Source organism: Zingiber officinale, chromosome 1A (assembly GCF_018446385.1).
Source record: "Zingiber officinale cultivar Zhangliang chromosome 1A, Zo_v1.1, whole genome shotgun sequence".
Taxonomy (NCBI): domain Eukaryota; kingdom Viridiplantae; phylum Streptophyta; class Magnoliopsida; order Zingiberales; family Zingiberaceae; genus Zingiber; species Zingiber officinale.
The window spans coordinates 1,354,001-1,371,947 of NC_055987.1; the positions used below are offsets into that span (position 1 = coordinate 1,354,001).

General features: G+C 35.2%; 1 protein-coding gene and 1 non-coding gene across 2 annotated transcripts; both read left to right on the forward strand.

The window, feature by feature from the left end:
• The first annotated feature begins 406 nt into the window (after window positions 1-406).
• On the forward strand, window positions 407-1,357 carry LOC121998522 (protein P21-like). The gene has a single exon (XM_042553478.1). It carries the CDS (start codon window positions 427-429, stop codon window positions 1,108-1,110), a length of 684 nt encoding a protein of 227 aa, XP_042409412.1. The 5' UTR covers window positions 407-426; the 3' UTR covers window positions 1,111-1,357.
• Window positions 1,358-7,007: 5,650 nt separating this feature from the next.
• Window positions 7,008-7,080, forward strand: TRNAA-AGC. Its single transcript has one exon. It is a non-coding gene; the product is annotated as a tRNA-Ala (tRNA).
• Window positions 7,081-17,947: the final 10,867 nt, after the last annotated feature.

Sequence of the window (17,947 nt, forward strand, 5' to 3'; positions counted from 1 at the left end):
ATTGTATAACTAAAAAAAGTATTTACGTAAATGTCAAAGAAGTTAGGCATCCATTCACTTCCACATCCTCTTCAAAGATATAAAACATCAACAATTGTCAGAACTAGAGGGCTTTCAACAAATAATCAGACATTGCAATCCATTAGTAAATCAAGTTTCAAGTTCATACGCCTTTGAATTTTCTATTTACACATTTAATTAAGCATTTTAATTGTCGGCAATCCATGCATGCAATTCTAATTTCTCGACTAAGGCTTGTAATCTGTAACATTTTTGTGTGAAAGTCCTTTCGTATTAATTTTTTCTACTATATATATATATTTCTTAAATTATCCATATTACTTGATTAATAAGTAATGAGATTGATTGCCTCTACCATCTCTATAAATTCTCTGCTTCCCCCATGAATCCCCACAAGCTTAAACCATGGCTACATCAACCAACGCTGCGCTCTGTTTCTTCCTCTTCCTCCTCCCTCTCTCCATTAACGCCGCCACCTTCCAGATCGTCAACAGATGCTCCTTCACCGTCTGGGCCGCATGGGCCACCACCGGCCCCCGCGCAGGCGGCGGTAACCGGCTCAACTCCGGCCAGTCCTGGACCATCAACATCAACGCCGGCGCCACCGGCGGCCGCATCTGGGCCCGCACCGGATGTTCCTTCGACGGCAATGGCCGAGGCAGCTGCCAGACAGGAGACTGCGGCGGGGTGCTGCAGTGCCAGGGCTACGGCCGGGCGCCCAACACCCTCGCCGAGTTCGCCCTCAACCAGTTCCAGAACCTCGACTTCTTCGACATCTCCAACGTGGACGGGTACAACGTGGGGTTAGACTTCAGCCCCACCAGCGGCGGGTGCCGCGGGATCCGGTGCGCCGCCAACATCGTGGGGGAGTGCCCGGCGCAGCTGAGGGCGCCGGGGGGCTGCAACAACCCCTGCACCGTGTTCGGGACGCAGCGGTACTGCTGCACCAATGGACCGTGTGGGCCCACGGAATTGTCAGAGTTCTTTAAGACGCGGTGCCCGGACGCCTACAGCTACCCGCAGGACGACGCGACCAGCACGTTCACCTGCCCCGGCGGCACCAACTACAGGGTCACCTTCTGCCCTTGATCGACCTGAAGCATGAGATATCGTATATATATAATTACTATAAGACAATAAGATTTTCAAGGATCTATTCGACACGTTTCTATAGTCCATAGTCATGTAGAATAAGGTTTTGGGACGGGTTGACGGGAATCGTTGGGATGAATGTATTTATTTTTTACCACAATAGTCATGTAGAATAAAATATAGTGGGCTAAATTCAATTAATAAATAATTATTAGATTGTCATAGATATGACAACTCAAGGATATATTAATGTGTTGTTGCCCTTTGTTTACTACTGCTCACTTATTATCTATATATATATACACGGTGGTGTTCGTCGGGTTGAATCAATAAATTGAATGAAAACAAACACCTTCGTTTAATGATGATTGTGATAACCTTCGTTTAACGATGATTGCCTTGATGGCAGTACTTAGATCACTTATTAATGATATATGATATATTGTTGTTCAAGTATCTAACTAACTTATTAATTTAATTTAGTCTAGAAATTAAAAAGTCAAAAACCATTGTTCATAACACTAGACTTCCCGTATACGAAACATTCTCATTGAGGTCATCGTATTTTTCTTTAAGTCGATATTTAATTACTTATGCCGATTAATTCTTAAGTTTTTCCACCAAACATACTATTAGATAAATAAAAAATACACATAATAAAAGGGTGTTTGACTGAGCTTATAAGCTCTCTAAAATAATTTATAAATTGTTTTGAAACTTATAAATTCTTTAAATTTATTTGATAATTTTTTTTCAAACAGCTTATAAGGTGTCAAAATAAGTTGGTTTGGAGCCTATAAGCTGTTTTTAAAAAAGTATGGAATACCCTATTTTTTTTTAAAAAAAATTATTTTAATAATTTGTTTCTCTAAAATATCCTTATATAATTTCATAAATCCCAATTTTATCCTCCATAAATTTTTATAAGCATAATATTTTTTTTATCTCCGTCGACTTTTCTTCCAACGTTGTGTCATCTTCTCCGCCAACGCCTCTTTCTAATTTTCTCTCCCCCGGTGCAGAAATTCGTCCAAAACCCTCTATTAATAAAAATCTCAAAACCCTCTATTAATAATATTATACCCTTTTTGGTAAATTTATTAATAAAAAGATCTTATAATACCAAACACATCAATATCTTTAAGTTGATTGTAATAAGTTCACCCAAACACTTTAACAATTTATTTTTAAAATAAAACCTAACAACTTATAAGCTGTACGGGTTTATAAACTATTTTTAATAAATTTAGCCAAACACCCTCTAAATGATTTATTAGTCTAAAATTTTTAGATAATAGTCCATTAAAACAAATCTGAGACTAGATTCTTAATTATTATTCGGGGTGAGGTCATCATATTCATGAGCATAATGCGTAGAAATCTCAAAAAATAAATTTTTTGCATGCCATTAAGATAACAAAATCAGAAGAAAATTGTAAGGAGGATGATCTACATATGATGCGGCAATCCTATCAGCAGGAAGAATAGTAATTATCTCTCGTAGAAATTATATTATATTATATTATATTATATTTGTCCCGGGAATGAGTTAGGCAACAGTAGGGCGTGGCATCCATGCGAGCCTTTCTTGACCAATTGGCCTCTTGATTCAATTCTGATCTCGTTCAGGAATCCATGTAATTACCCAAATAATCAAGAGTATCATCGTTATAGCCGAGTTGATATTTGAATAATAAATTTTCATAGGGATTAAATTTTCAGAGAATAATTTTTTAAGGAATAAAATTCTTACCACTTAGAGAGAGACTATGAGACTATTCGATTGTTATAAGTTACTCTCTTCGTTTCGTTTTGGGACGAAGAACATTTAGAAATTAGAATGAGTGAATTATTTTCTTCCTCTTCACGTTCTCCTTCTAGATTGTCAGTTCGGCAAGTAATTTTTTAACTAAGAGATCAAATGGACATTGTAAATGAGTCAAAGCGAAGATAAGCTTGGCCCCTTACAAACTTGTTTGACGAACCAACCTAAATTGTCGAAATAGATTATTATAAATTTGATTTAAGTGTGACTGGAACTTAATTGATTTAAATATTATCAAATTCTTAATTCATACTTACTGATGTAGTGATAAAGGGGTCAACAAATATGGGTTAAGGACAGATATAACAGTAAACGCCGAGGTCAATATTAAGATGACGAAATACTTAGGAACCTATGAACTCATCAAAAGTGGGCCCAACAGAGTTCGACTTCAGCTTTCGATCAAGTTTGAAGGGTCCGATTAGCCAGTAGATTCAACGGAGCAAATTGTTCATTTGGATGGGTCATATAAAAAGAACATCAAATAATGCACAACTGATCAAGCGAGTACCAGGTCAACCAAAGCTCATGTTTAGTTGGGTTAGAGATAATCAACTGAACCAAACTACAACAAAAAATAGCACAGCTGAGATTGATCGGGTGGGGAGTCTCGGCCGAGCGACTACCTCGCTCGGCCAAATAGTGAGGCTCCTCTCATATCTCATAATATCTCTTTAGAAGATAATACCATTGATAACAGGACATGATCAATAGAGAAATCATATCCCAACTAGCTTTCTTCATAATTTTCAAACAGAATCACTTATTTAATTAGTTAATAAGTTTAATAACATATGATTATTTATTTATCGTAATAGTTTATTTATTTAGCTTAAGTATCATTAATTTAAAAATATAATTTATAAATTTTATTTGTAGATATTATTGATAAATGTTATTCACTAACAATTCAGAATGTATGAGTTATAAATTGAACATGTATATATTTAAGTCTATTTAATGGATTATTCAAACATGATTACTCACACTAATATTAATTTGATCCATTTGAAATATACATGATAATAATTTTTATATTAAATTTTAAAAATATATTTAAAACTATTTAAGTGATAGTTTTAAGACACTTTGGAAGCTAAGAAGGCGTGATTAATTTCAATCGCTTCATCTTCATCGATAAAGATTTATAGTGAAAATTTGAAATAATGTTAATACCTTTTAGTTTACTTGGTATTTATCTCCAGACTACCGTCTCAAGATTCCTTTAGATTCTAGGTAAAAAATTTAAAAATAAAATTCTTTAATATATTTTTAAATTTTTCTTAACACTTTTCATTTAGATTTGGGATTAGAAATGATAAGTTTTAAAAAAAAATTAAAAAATGAATATTATTTTTTTAAAAAATTATATGGCTTGTATTTTGATAATAATTTTATTTTTATTAATAAAATTATTAAATTATTTAATTTTTTTAGTGTTAAATACAAATAAGACTTTATTAATTTTAATTTTGAAAAACTTATTTTTATTAAAGTATTTTACTTTATATTTTATGTATAAAAAAATCTCTAATTCATTATTATTATTGAGGAAGAAAAATAAAGAGCGAGGAAGAAACATTAAAGAAAATGATGTTTTCTAAGAGTATCATTGGCCAGAAAGGAAAAACATATAGAATCACTGATGAGAGAAGAAAAGGACACAATGCACTGATGAGAGAACGATTAGGATTTTTAAGAAATATTGACAAGAAAAAAATTGAGAATCATAGTAATAATAAAAAAATAAATATGTCAATTAAAAAATGAATTATATTTAAGGCAAATAGAATCTCATATAAAATCATGGTACACAATTAATGAGTAAATAAAGATAAGGGTAAGGGATAAATAGGAAGTGAAATCGATAATGAATTAATTGATAAGGTGTAATTAATGAATTAGCAAGATATTTATAATTAATTAATATTAATTATGTCAATTTAATTTGTTTTCAATGTCTTCAATTAATTAATCAATGGACCCCAATAAAATTGGGGCCCTAGCCATAAGCCTTAATGGCCTATACCTTGAGTCGAGCTTGTCTACCTCTTTGTGGTGACTAATCCATAGGTCCACTCTCCTCACTCAGAGATACACTATGACAACCTCCTTCCAAGAGGTGGAAAAGCTTCATACAATCTCAACACGAGAGATATAACAAAGATACAACAATAATAAGAAAGTTAATACAATAACGAGGAACCTTGCTCTTGATCTCTTGTTGCTCTAGACGGCCTCTTGTTGATTCGGAAATGTAGCAGTACTTCACTCTGAATCATCTAAAAATCAGTGAAGAATAGCGGAGAAGAAGAAGTGATTTGAATTTTCACGAAATTCTTTATATCGTGCTATTTATGGCTCTGATTGATTGACTTTACTTCTAATCGTTTGTCACGTCATATCAGATCAAATCCAGTCGTCCAAACCACGCAAGGACTCTTTTATGCTTTTCCCAATCGATTGGCTTGGGCTGAATCGATTGGTCAATTGATTCCCCAAGTCTCTGTGTTTTCGTGAACTAGCCCTTAATCGATTGTCCTAATCGATTAGGGATGCTAGAATTGATTCCACGTCTTCGTGACAAACTGTTGCTCAATCGATTGGCAATGGCTTAATCTATTGTGTTAATCGATTCAGCCTTTGTTCTCGCGAATTTCCTTCATGAAACTCCTAATTGATTGAGCTTTCTTCCCAATCAATTCAATACTACCTAATTAATTGAACCAATCGATTAGAGATGTTGGAATTGGTTGCCCAATCGATTCCGACACTTTCTGTGCTCTCGCGAATTAAGCCCTAATTGATTGATAATCGATTAACTTAGGGGCACTCGATTGCCCTAATCGATTGTCCAACTCTAACTTGCTTAATCCAAATCTAGGATTCCCTTGCCTAACCCTGACTGCCAACTCCTAGCTACTCCTGACTCCTGACTACCGACTGCCAACTCCCAGCTACTCCCGTCTCCTAACTATCGACTCCCGATTACGCTTGATGCCCGACTCCCAGCTAGTACTTCTGACTGTCGACTCTCGACGTACGATTTCAGGCTCTCTTAAACTATCAAGGATCGGCCGGAGCAACAAAGCATTATGTTGTTCCTGAAGGATAATGAATAATGCAATTGTTATCGCGGGAAAGGCGGAAACACAGCTATTACTTCCGACATAAATGGGTTATATATAATAGACATTTATTTGGAGGAATATGACCAAGGCAGCGAGAAACGAGAAGTATGGGGAGAACGTGTTAGAGAGATCTGGTCCTATAAAATGCAATGACTCTCCTAAGCAAAAGTACGCACTTATATGCTTTTAAAACCCTAATTTCCTGTAATCACTTTCTTTTTCAAAAGAACTAATCTGTAAGGGGAGCTACCTGAAGGATGACGCAAGGAGCACTTTCTCCTGCCGGGGCACTAACTATAGTGTCACCTTCTGCCCATAATCATGAGAAATATATAATGCATCACTATATAACTCAAATAATGAGCGAGCGAGAGGTCTTCTTCCGCGCGTGGGTCTGTTATCTATCTCATGTATTAAATCCCCATTTTTATATCTATATATATGTGTGTGTTTGTTTGTATAAAATAAATGACCGGCATCATCTTCTAGTCTGGATTCTGGAATACCAAGCAGCAAGGTTTATGGTAACAAAAGCTCTAGAAAGATTGCAAACATGATGAACGCCGATCGATGTGATCAACACAATCCACAATAGAGAGCTCTTGAGAATTATTCAAAAATTGCACGTGCGTTTGGTTCTAGCAACCACCATTCAAAGCTTGAAGCCATCGCTAATAATTAAGAATGATAATTTTTGTGAAATTGCAGATCTGATTAGGATTTGGCTGGCAAAAGAAATTATTGTGCCTCAAGAAAAATAGCAGGATGGATATAGGGAGAAACTACCTCCATCAGTTAACTACTAAATATTTCTTTCAACGCATGCTATTTATTATGTTATGCATGAACTTGTACAATTTAATTTAGTAGGATATAAATTGTTGTCGCAGTTAAGTTTGTTTTATTTTATTTAAAATTAAAATTTTAATATTTCAAAAGGGGATGTAGCTCAGATGGTAGAGCGCTCGCTTAGCATGCGAGAGGTAAGGGGATCGATACCCCGCATCTCCAATGTTTTTTATATAATTGGTTGATTTTGTCTAAATACATTTAAAAAATAATCATATTTTAGCTTAATTGAATGCAGGTGCGATAAAAGCAGTCTCAGTACAAAATCGAGGATTAATATTAATGTTAATTATAAATTATTAAAACTCAATCAATTATTAAAAAAATATCATTTATATTAATCTATATGACATTATGAAAAATATTACAATTAATTAATGTGGTAATGATCTCTCCAAATGCTTTTTATATAATTGATTGATTTTGTCTAAATACATTTAAAAAATAATCATATTTTAGCTTAATTGAATGCAGGTGCGATAAAAGCAGTCTCAGTACAAAATCGAGGATTAATATTAATGTTAATTATAAATTATTAAGACTCAATCAATTATTAAAAAAATATCATTTATATTAATCTATATGGCATTATGAAAAATATTACAATTAATTAATGTGGTAATGAACTAATGATCTCTTATAATAAAGATTTTTTTAATAGGTTTATAAAATTAAAAAAAGCTTAATAAAAAAGTTTGAATGAGCGTAAGTTTGAAAATTAAGGTGGAGTCAATAATTAATCATAAAATAATATTGTATATTTGATCCTTTTAAACTAATTTAAAAATAAAGTATTAAATAAAAATTATATATATATATATATATATATATATATATATATATATATATATATATATATATATGATTTGTAACGTAGCATTCATAAAACAAAGAGTTATATGGAAATATTTTTAAGTGTGGAAAGAAAATTAGGTTTTAGAATTACGGCTACTTAAAGGAAACGACGGACGATACATGCCCACGTTCATATGCACATCCTATGCTGACAAACTAAGAGCATCTCCTATGGATGAATCTTAAAAGTGAGGTTTTTTCATTTCAGATATCTCTATGTCATTATGATATCAAAAGTAAAAATTCTTATTCTTCTTTTCTTTTGACTATAAAAATATTTTTTTATGGGATCCACACTTACAATTCACATATCTTATAAAAAAATTATAATTATTTATTAATGGATCACTCTTGTATCACAAAATTTATTAAAAATAATATTGAAATTTATAAATTAAAAAAAGTACAACATTATATAACATTAATATAGATAAAAATAAATTACACAAATGAAATTACAAATAATATTCACTATATGTCATATTTTTTTTTAATATTTTCACAAAATTTACAATATAATTTAAATTGATCTTCTGTCATCCCAATAGTATCCTTCATAAATACTTCATACTTCTTCATTGTCATCTCGTGCTTTTATATCTCAATTCGTTCTCTTTGTAATTCTTCCCATTTTTGCCACCTATTATCAAATTCCATGTCATCAATGTCTCTAGTTTTAGATTTGCCCTTCCGTTTCGCTGCCTTTTGCCCCATTGGATGAGTATCGACTTTACAATCATCTACGTCGATAGGAGCATCCAGATTAGATGAGTATGTGTACCCCTTGATTCTGAAGTCTTGGATTGTTTGTTAGCACGAGGACCAACTCCTTGTGGAGCATATTTTTCACATTCTCTGATAACTCACCAAATATGTTCATAGTTGAAGGACTTGTTGTAATGATTTTCTTGCCATATTTTATATGCTCTCATGAGCACATCCTTATCGCTCCATCCGCTTTCACGATATGTATAAAAGTTATCGTATATGGTTGTAAATTCATTCACCATCAGATGGAGCCTATAGAAATGTGATTTTATCTTCACCTAAAGTCGCTCCACAAATCCATCAAGTCGATATTTGTTGTAGTAATCTGCGATTCATTTCCAGAAAGTTTGATCCTTTTGATCATTACCGACGATTGAATCTGTGCTAATATTGATCTATGTCTTTGCAAGGTGTATCTTCGTCCATTGACCATTTTGCTCTTTTGGTATTAGACACACCCAAACTTGTTTCTTTGATCAACTCTTGAACCTCATATGGTGTTTTTGATTCTTTGTCGGTCCCGAATACATTTATGCTAGCATTTTGTGATTCATCTAAGAGCATTAATGATGGTTGTAGAGAAGAAATTCCATAAAAAGGGGGTTACATTACAAATTGATTTGTCATGGGCTGTCAATATTCAGGATGATACATATAAAATAGAGATTGAGGAACATTACTTGAAGGAGTCGACAAGTTTTGGACACTTTAAAATTTTAGAGGAAATTATGGAATGTATATATAGAACATTTGGAAAGTTTTGGGGGTAATGTGTGAAAGTGGAAATTTAAGAATATCTAACATGAGAACTTTGCCAAGTTGTATTTTCATAATTAAAATATTTTTAAAACCTCCCCCATAATTTGGATCCATTTGAAAAAATAAAGGATGAAATAGATTTAAAAAATAAGAATGAGATGATTTTTAAGAGTAGGATAAATGAAAATAATAGAGAGAATATATATATATATATATATAGGAAAAAAGTTGATAGAAAAAAAAAAAACCGTTGTAAACAATTCGCAGAAAAAACGGTCACAAAAAATTTAAAAAAAAAACAATCACAAAAAATAAAACGGTCAAGCAAGCACAGTTAAAAAAATGGTCACAAACATTAATTGGAGAACAAAACAAATAAAATCAGCAAACTCCCAAAAAAACCAAACGGTCAAACCATTAAAAAATTATTTTTGGTTCTTAATGGGGCCCACTAAAACTCAAAAACCTGAGTTTGATTGATCGAACCCAACCAAAGGTTTTTAAAAGAAAAAATATGACTACAATGGTAGCTAGATTTTTGACACAATTTTCAAAAAGAAAAAACCTCCCAAAAAACCATAATAACGGTCAATGTATCATGTATTATACTCTCTAACTACCCCGGGCATTAGTATAACCATTTAAAAGTCAAGTAGTTAGTATTTTCGGGTCATAATAACGGCCAATACGTTAGATATTAGACTTTCTAATTGCCCTCGAGCATCAATATAATAGCTTAAAGGTCAGATAATTAGTGCCTCCAAATCATAATAACAATCGATGCGTCAGATATTATACTCTCTAACTGCCTTCGAACATCATCAAAATGGCAAGGTCCTAGACATTATATGTTCATATCGCTTACAGATAGACGTATAACAGTTTTCCTTTTTTCTTTACTAATCTCTATATTCTGCGTTGTTCCCTCTATCTCCCTGGCAGGAATGTAAACGTTCTTGTGGTTTTCCTAAGCGACATCATCTTACAGGCATTTGTCTTGGAAGGAAAAAATCGATTTCTATGATTTTACAGTGTTCCTTCAGCAGTTTCACTCATGAGTAATAGAATATCCTGCTCCTACTAGTATTACGTTGAACTCAAGCAAGGGCAAGATATTTCCTATTTCTGTGAAGGAATAAGGAAAGCGACAATCAACAACACTTTTAATAAACGGACTTCATTCGACTTCGCTTTTCAATCCGACTTGAATAAGAGATATCTAATAGGATCCAGATATATCTCCAAGCTAAATCCTCTTCGACTCAACATTTTTAATCGGACTTCATTCAATTTCTCTCTTCAGTCCTATTTGAAGGAGGGACATCTGATGGTATTCAAATTATCCCGAGCATTAGGAGTAGTTTTCATCCAAACAGTGTACATATATCTTTCATCAAGCATCATTAGTGTTTTCTGCCAAGTAGCATGCATAAATGTCCTTCATTCAAACATCAGGAGCATAGTTTGCAAAATCATAATCTTACGCAGGATCAATTTGAGGTCAGGATCAGATCGGTCAGAATTAAATCATAGAATAGTACTATCCTATCAAAAATCTTTGAAATTTTATAGTACATAATTAATATTTAGAAAAAAAATAATTAAAATGGTTATTTACATATAAATAGATTAAAAATTTTACATATACATACAATCATATAATCATTGACACTAGACACCACATTTGACATTATTACATACATAAATTCAAATTAATTAGTAATTTAGCTATCATTCTAATGCAATAATACTCAATAATATTTATATTTTTTAATAACAAAATTAAAGAATATAAAATTTCTACTGACACAATAGCAATAATTGCATCAACCTTAAGAATGTTCCCTTATTTCAAAAGATAACTTAGTTTAAAGGCCAACCAACAAATTATTGGTACAGTTGGTATTAATGATCAAATCTAAGTTTTGATAAATGATAAATAGATTAAAGTAGGTATAGTATGATCTAAACTTTCTACCAAGTGTGCAGAACTTGACGAGTCTGACACCAGGCTGAAATCCAGCTAAGTCTGGAAGACCTGATAGCTAGTGTAGAAGTCCAGATAGGTCAAGGAGTGACTCAATATTTAGCGAAAATTCTAGCTAGGTCCGTAGGATTTGACAACTTACCAAAGTCCAATTGGGTTTGTAGACCTAATAACTGGCGGGAAGACTTAGTGGGCCAAAAGAGAGTTAAGCCATTTTGCATGGTAAGTAATGTAAATCGAGGAGAGCGTTCTAGTGAGGACGAGTCCCAAGGGGACTTTAGGTGATCGTCTAATTTTGGTCCATTTTGGATGCCTAAACTAAGACCATGACTAGATCCTGGTCTCAGACAGACAGAATTTAATTAATAATGCTTATAAATTGTGCTAACTCTGTTTGTAGGGGTAACACTTTTTGTAGGGGTAAAAATGTATTTTAAGCCTTGGATGAACAGTGTCGGAGGCGCCCTAGATAGACTGAATGCACCTTCGTACATGGTTATATTAGTACCTCGGGATAGTTTTGATGTGATCAACTAAGTTCAGTTAGGTTCTGTTGTGTTTGATTCTCGTGTCTAAGTGTGCAGGAGTTTAGGAATACAAGAAGTCGAGCGAAAGATGCAGTTAGAGAGAAGGATGACACGGGAAGGGAGTTGACGGGCTCGATGCATTCCAAGGATGAGATACTACAGAAGTGTACACCTGCAAACGAGAAGTGCGCGCGCGGCGGTCTGAGGGACTAGAAGCCGGCGAGGAAGGCTGCTCGAGGAGAATGTCAGAGTTGAGTTTGGGTGAGCTCTACTCCGGTTAGCCAGAGAATCACCTACACGAAGAAATACTCGAAGAGATCAGCTTTTCAGCTGAGTTGCCCTGTGAAAGGCACCTTCCATGGATGGAAGACTCATTCGATGAACAGTGCGAAGACACCTTCCAGCCTATTGAAGGCGTCTTCTCTAGCGATTAGCCGAAGATAAAATTTTATCTTTGACGATAATATTTGCCACGCTAGAAGTGCCTTCCACCCTATTGAAGGCTCCTTCTAGCTTCAGATAGAATTTTTCAAGGGCTATAAAAAAGACCCCTGGAGATAGAAATAATTCAACAACTTGAACAACAAGTATTGTACACTTTCCTAATCTTTCTTTTGAGCTATCAACTTCTATAAGAAGCTTCTCCACCTGCAACAAAGGAGAATTCTAGTGGAGCTTTTTTCAACGTCTTGATTAACAACCACCTAGGTTGTAATCAAGTAAATAAAATTATCCTCTTACTTACTTTATTTAGTTATTCAATTAATTCATTATTATTGTGCTAGTATAATTTAATCAAAGGATCGATAAATGAGTTATTTTTTTTTGTAGGCAATTCACCCCTCTTGCAGGTCCCCCGTGCTAACAATTGCTATCAGAGTCAGAATGCCTCAGAAGGACTAACCACCGATTGAAGCATCGAGACATGACCAGACCAAGCATCTACCCGCCGAAGTTCAAAGGAGAATTCGTGAGATGGAAGAAACGCAAGGAGGTATTCTTGAAAACAGACTTTGAGTTGCTTTTAATTATTAAATATGATTTTATAACTCCCAAAGACCCATAAGGAAATGAAAAAGAAGAATACCAATGGACCAAGAAGGAGCAAGCAGACTTCGTAGCAAATGGATAAGCCGAGTTCCACCTACTTAGCGTACTTCCACCCAGGAAGTCAATCGGATCGGAGATTACGAATTAGTAAAGAAACTTTGGGAGAAATTCCTAGAGCTACACAAAGGAACCTCTGAAGCAAAGCTCATGAGACGGACCTGCTCTGGAACTAACTAACCAACCTCCGAATGGAAGAAAGTGAAATAGTCGCACATCAGCACTCGAGGATTACAGAACTTATCACCGGACTCATGAATCTCAGAGAAAATGTAACAAACTAAGATTCATTAAGACACACTTTAAATGCATTTCTTAGGACACCCGAGAGGACATCGATAATCAACTCATTTTATATATCTAAAGACTTTGAAGTTAGTTCATTAGAAAATCTATTTTCCACTTTTGAACTTTACGAATTAAGATGTGTAGGCTTATGAAATAAAGAAGAAAAGACAGTCCACAACATAGCTCTAAAGGCCAACCAGAAAGGCGAACCAAATTCAGACTCCGAAGAATCAATCGACCAAGATGAAGCAACATTATTGGTAAGAAAATTTTGTAAAATACCAGAAATATGCAAATATTAATAAGGGAATTTTCCAGAATTTTTGGATATTTTTCGGAAATTTTCCGGAGCTCGTACAGACAAGTTAACGGGGATAAAAACGGGGTCCGGAAAAGCCTGTTTAGGCTACCCTGTTTTAGTGAGGAAAAGTTGATTTATTTATTTTCCTCTTTTTCCTTTTTCTGTTCTTCTTCCCTCACCCGACGCCGTGCCTATTTCTCCCGCGACGCCATCTCTTGCCCTAACCGCTCCCAATCGGCGCCGCAAAACCCCTCTCCTCTTCCCCTTTTTGCTTCCGCGACGATGACTCCCTCTCGCCACTGGCTATTGTCGCCATTGATCGGCCGGCACAGCCTAGAACCACCGGCACCTCCTGGCGCAGACAAGCCCTTGCCGATCTCCCAGACTCTAGCCTCTGCCTATCTCACGGTAGATCGTCGATTGTCACCGCTCTACTGTCTCCTCTGCCCGAGCACCATAGTTGACGATCCTCTGCTTTCCCTTTTCCCTAGCACCGGCAGCCGATCTCACTCGTTCCCTAGTTGAGATTTTGGGGGGCTGTGAAGAGGGTTTCCAGCAGCAAGGTTCACCAGTGGTGAATCAATGAGGAAGCATCTAAGATTTGGGTGAGTTTGTTTGGATATGGTTGCTTGATTTCTAGGTTTGATATCTATGAGACTAAGCTGTTGCTGAGGTATGATATCCGATCATGGTTCAAAAGAAAATTCAGGTGAGCTTATTTCTGTGATCTCTCTTTGAATTCCTATTGAGGATGATATGTTCATTACATATTTCCATTTGGGTTATTAGTTTACTTCTATATTAATTCAATTGGAGTATGTGATAGAATGATGACATTTGATTTAGTGATTTATTTGAGAAAGTTAAGGAATTGTTCGATGGATTAAGGATAGATTAATTATCTAATTTGATTTGGATTGTTAGGTGGAATTAAATGAGAATACCTAACCGAATTAGGATTGAGTTTTGAGTTTAGCTAGTCGTTGCTTATAAGATTAGCTAAACTGTACATTAAATGATATACAGGACTTTGATTGCGGGACGAGCATCTCGACATCGGATTGGTTCGATTCGATCTACATCGGAGGCGGGTACCTCTTGACTTATCTTTTATGATATTGTCATTGGATATGTATAGTATTTTATAATTACATGCAATGAACATGTTTGCCTTTGGTATGTCACTGTTTGATATCCATAGCATGTTAGGTTTGTCACCTGTGATGTATCCGTGATTATATCTCGTGATTTGTTGCCATGATTATCTTGTTACCATGAGTATCTTAGTTTCTAGAGTGACATACCATGCTTACTGAGGTTAGGACTAGGATTTGGATTGTTGTTTCTGGCCTGTGTATCTAGATTATCTGATACTTAGATTTTTGTGCCATATCAGATTTGTGTACCTCTATTTGTATATCATATATGATTCGGGTGTTTAGACCCTGATTCTTTGATATGTGTATATTGTTGGTACATATGCTATGGAAGAGGGATATGATTTGGGTCTAGGTTGTTATACCTTAGAGGACTTGTATACCCTAGATCCGTGGATTTGGCTTACTGATACTGTGGTACCCATATTATGTATATATGGATTTTCTATGCTGATCAGGATATTCCATACTTATTATGTGCGGGACATAGGGTTTTCTATCTGACCTGTGTACTCTAGATCTTGGTATGTGACCATCGCTTTTACAGTACCCATTTTGTATGTATGGATATGGTTATGTTGATCAGTTTTTGCCATGCTTAGTGTCATGCATCATGATTGCATGCTGTGTGATAGTCGATTCCATTGTTGTTGAGCACATCGCCAATTACATCCGCACACATCACCACTCATGGGTTAGTGGTCGATTCGGCAGTGTGTGTTGCAGCAGGGACTTTGTTTGGCTACGTTGGTCCGCTCATGGGTAGTGTGACTGCAGTTCGGCAGGGATTCCTCCCGTCATCGTGTAGGAGTTGAGAGCATTGAGCTCCCCATTTATGATTTGGGGTCACGGGACAGACGACAACATCCGTCCACTCGGTCACTCGTGAGTAGTGAGTCTAGATAGCCCTACCCACTCGGTCTCGCCATTTGTGTGTGAGATGGCTGAGTCAGGGGTGACCAGGACACATCATTGGCATCATATGCATTGATGCATTTATTTCTTGTGATTGTGTTTGCTGCATTTATTTGTTGCATTTGGTTGGATGCATATGTTTGACATGCATACAGGATTTAGGGCACTTTCGGTTTGACGACCTTTTTGTCTGGATATGAGTTCCTGGTGAGTACAGCTTCCTTAGTTACCTTTCAGTTTTGCATCTTTCCTAGATATATGATTAGGAAGCTGTATTCCATGTTTATTGCTGTTAGATATATCTTACTAGGCATGTCTATTGGTATTCGCTGAGTTGTTGAACTCACCCCCGTGGACTCTATATTTTTCAGGTACTAGGTTATTTATGGTGTCGCTTGGAGCATCCTGTCTGCTGGTCCCCACGTCACATCAGAAGACATATCGGTTTCACGTATGTTTTGTTTGTTTTGTACTTGTTATTGGTTGTGTAAGCCTAGCCGGCTAGCAGTTTTGTGTTTTGGTTTTTGGTACAGCCGAGTGGGCTGCTTTATTATTAACTGCGTGGTGTTTGCTTTCTTTTATTGTATTATTCCAGCCGCATGTGGCTGAGGTATATAGTGCTTGTAGAAAAGTTTCAGATTGTCCGTCGTACAGGGGAGATGCTGCCGAAATTTGTTCGGACAGAGACTCCTCTGGGGCGTGACAAATTTAATAGGTTTATTAAATCTAATAAATTTAATAAGTTGAAGGCGAAAAAGTACTTTCAAAGAAAAAGAAAGGTCTGATGCTACAACTGCCAAGGAGAAGGGCACATCAAGGACGACTGTCCCAAACTGAAGAATAAGGAGAAGGACAAGGGCAAAGGACCAACAAGATCGAAGCACAAGATCTTGAAAGTTACATGAGATGAATCGTCGTCCTCCAAGTCCAAGATCAAAGCTTATGTCAGACTAGCTCTAATGGTAGACCACCAAGGAGAAGATGAAAGTAGCTCAGAGATGAACATCGATGAAGGGGAGGATTATCAGAGGAAAGCTACGATGAAGGGGGAGCATCAGAACATGAGGTAAGTGAGGTATATGCGCTATCTCCCAAGCAATTTTTCGAAGTAGGGCTAATGAACTTGGTAAGAATGATATTCACTAAGAGAAAGAAGGATTTTACTAAGAAGGATATGCAAAAGATAAAATCTATCTCTAACAAAGCCAACATCACATGCTACAGGTGCAACAGAAAGGGCACTAAAGCACGAGGGCCCAAATCTCAAAGAGGACAAATCAAAGAAATCCAAGAAGAAGAAAACCCTCAAGGTGACTTGGGACGAGTCATCCTTGAGGGAATCATACAACGACGAACCAAAGCAGAGCAGCTACCTTGCACCAATGGCAACCAAACAGAAATAAAAAAGCTAATCATAACAAGAAAACAAGTCAGAATACGAATCGAGCCGCAAGTCTGTACTCGTTTCTAACGGTTCCAACGAGGTACAAACTTACAAGTCTGTACAAACTTGAGGTACAAGTCTGTACAAACTTAAGCAAAAAGTTTTTTAGAATTATTACATACTTACATAGAAAATTATCTTCTTCTGAAAACCAAATAAATGTACTTAGTAAAGAAAATAAAGAACTTAAAAACCAACTTGATCTAAACGTTAAAACTAAACAAACTGAAAATGTAAACTCAACCCAAGTTATAAAACTTGAGGAAGAGAATTCAACACTGAAAGAGGAAATTATAAATCTCAAAAGTCTACTAGAAAAATTTACAATGAGATCCAAAAATCTTGATTTAATATTTGAATCTCAAAGAGTTATCTATAATAAATCCTGACTCGGATACAAAACCAACTCAAATAAAATATTTACCTCATTTTTCAGTCAAAACAAAAACCAAATTAAATCTTAGCTTCCAAAAGCTTGTCTAACCAAGCAAGTAGGACATAACCAATATTATATATCGAAAAATAAAATTCACTGCCTTAAAATAAAATGAAATAAACCTAACAAATCAAAATCAAAATTGAACTATAACAAATCAAATCAAAACTTGAACTGCAAATTTAATAAATTAAACTCAAACGTAAACTATAAACTTAATTCTAACAAATCAAATTCAAACACAAGCTATAATCAAGTTTATTACAATTACAAAATAAATCAACATAAACCTTAAACTTGAGCCCAAGTTTAATAATTCAGGGAGAGGCATCAAACTAGTTAGCACCTCTAAAATAATAGTTTACCCGTCTAGGTAATTAGGACTAGATTAAAAAAATAACTTGACTTTTGTCCAACCTAGTATCAGGGTGGAACAAGATGATAGTATGATAGGAAAGCTTAGTCTAGGGAGTTAAGTAGGGTAA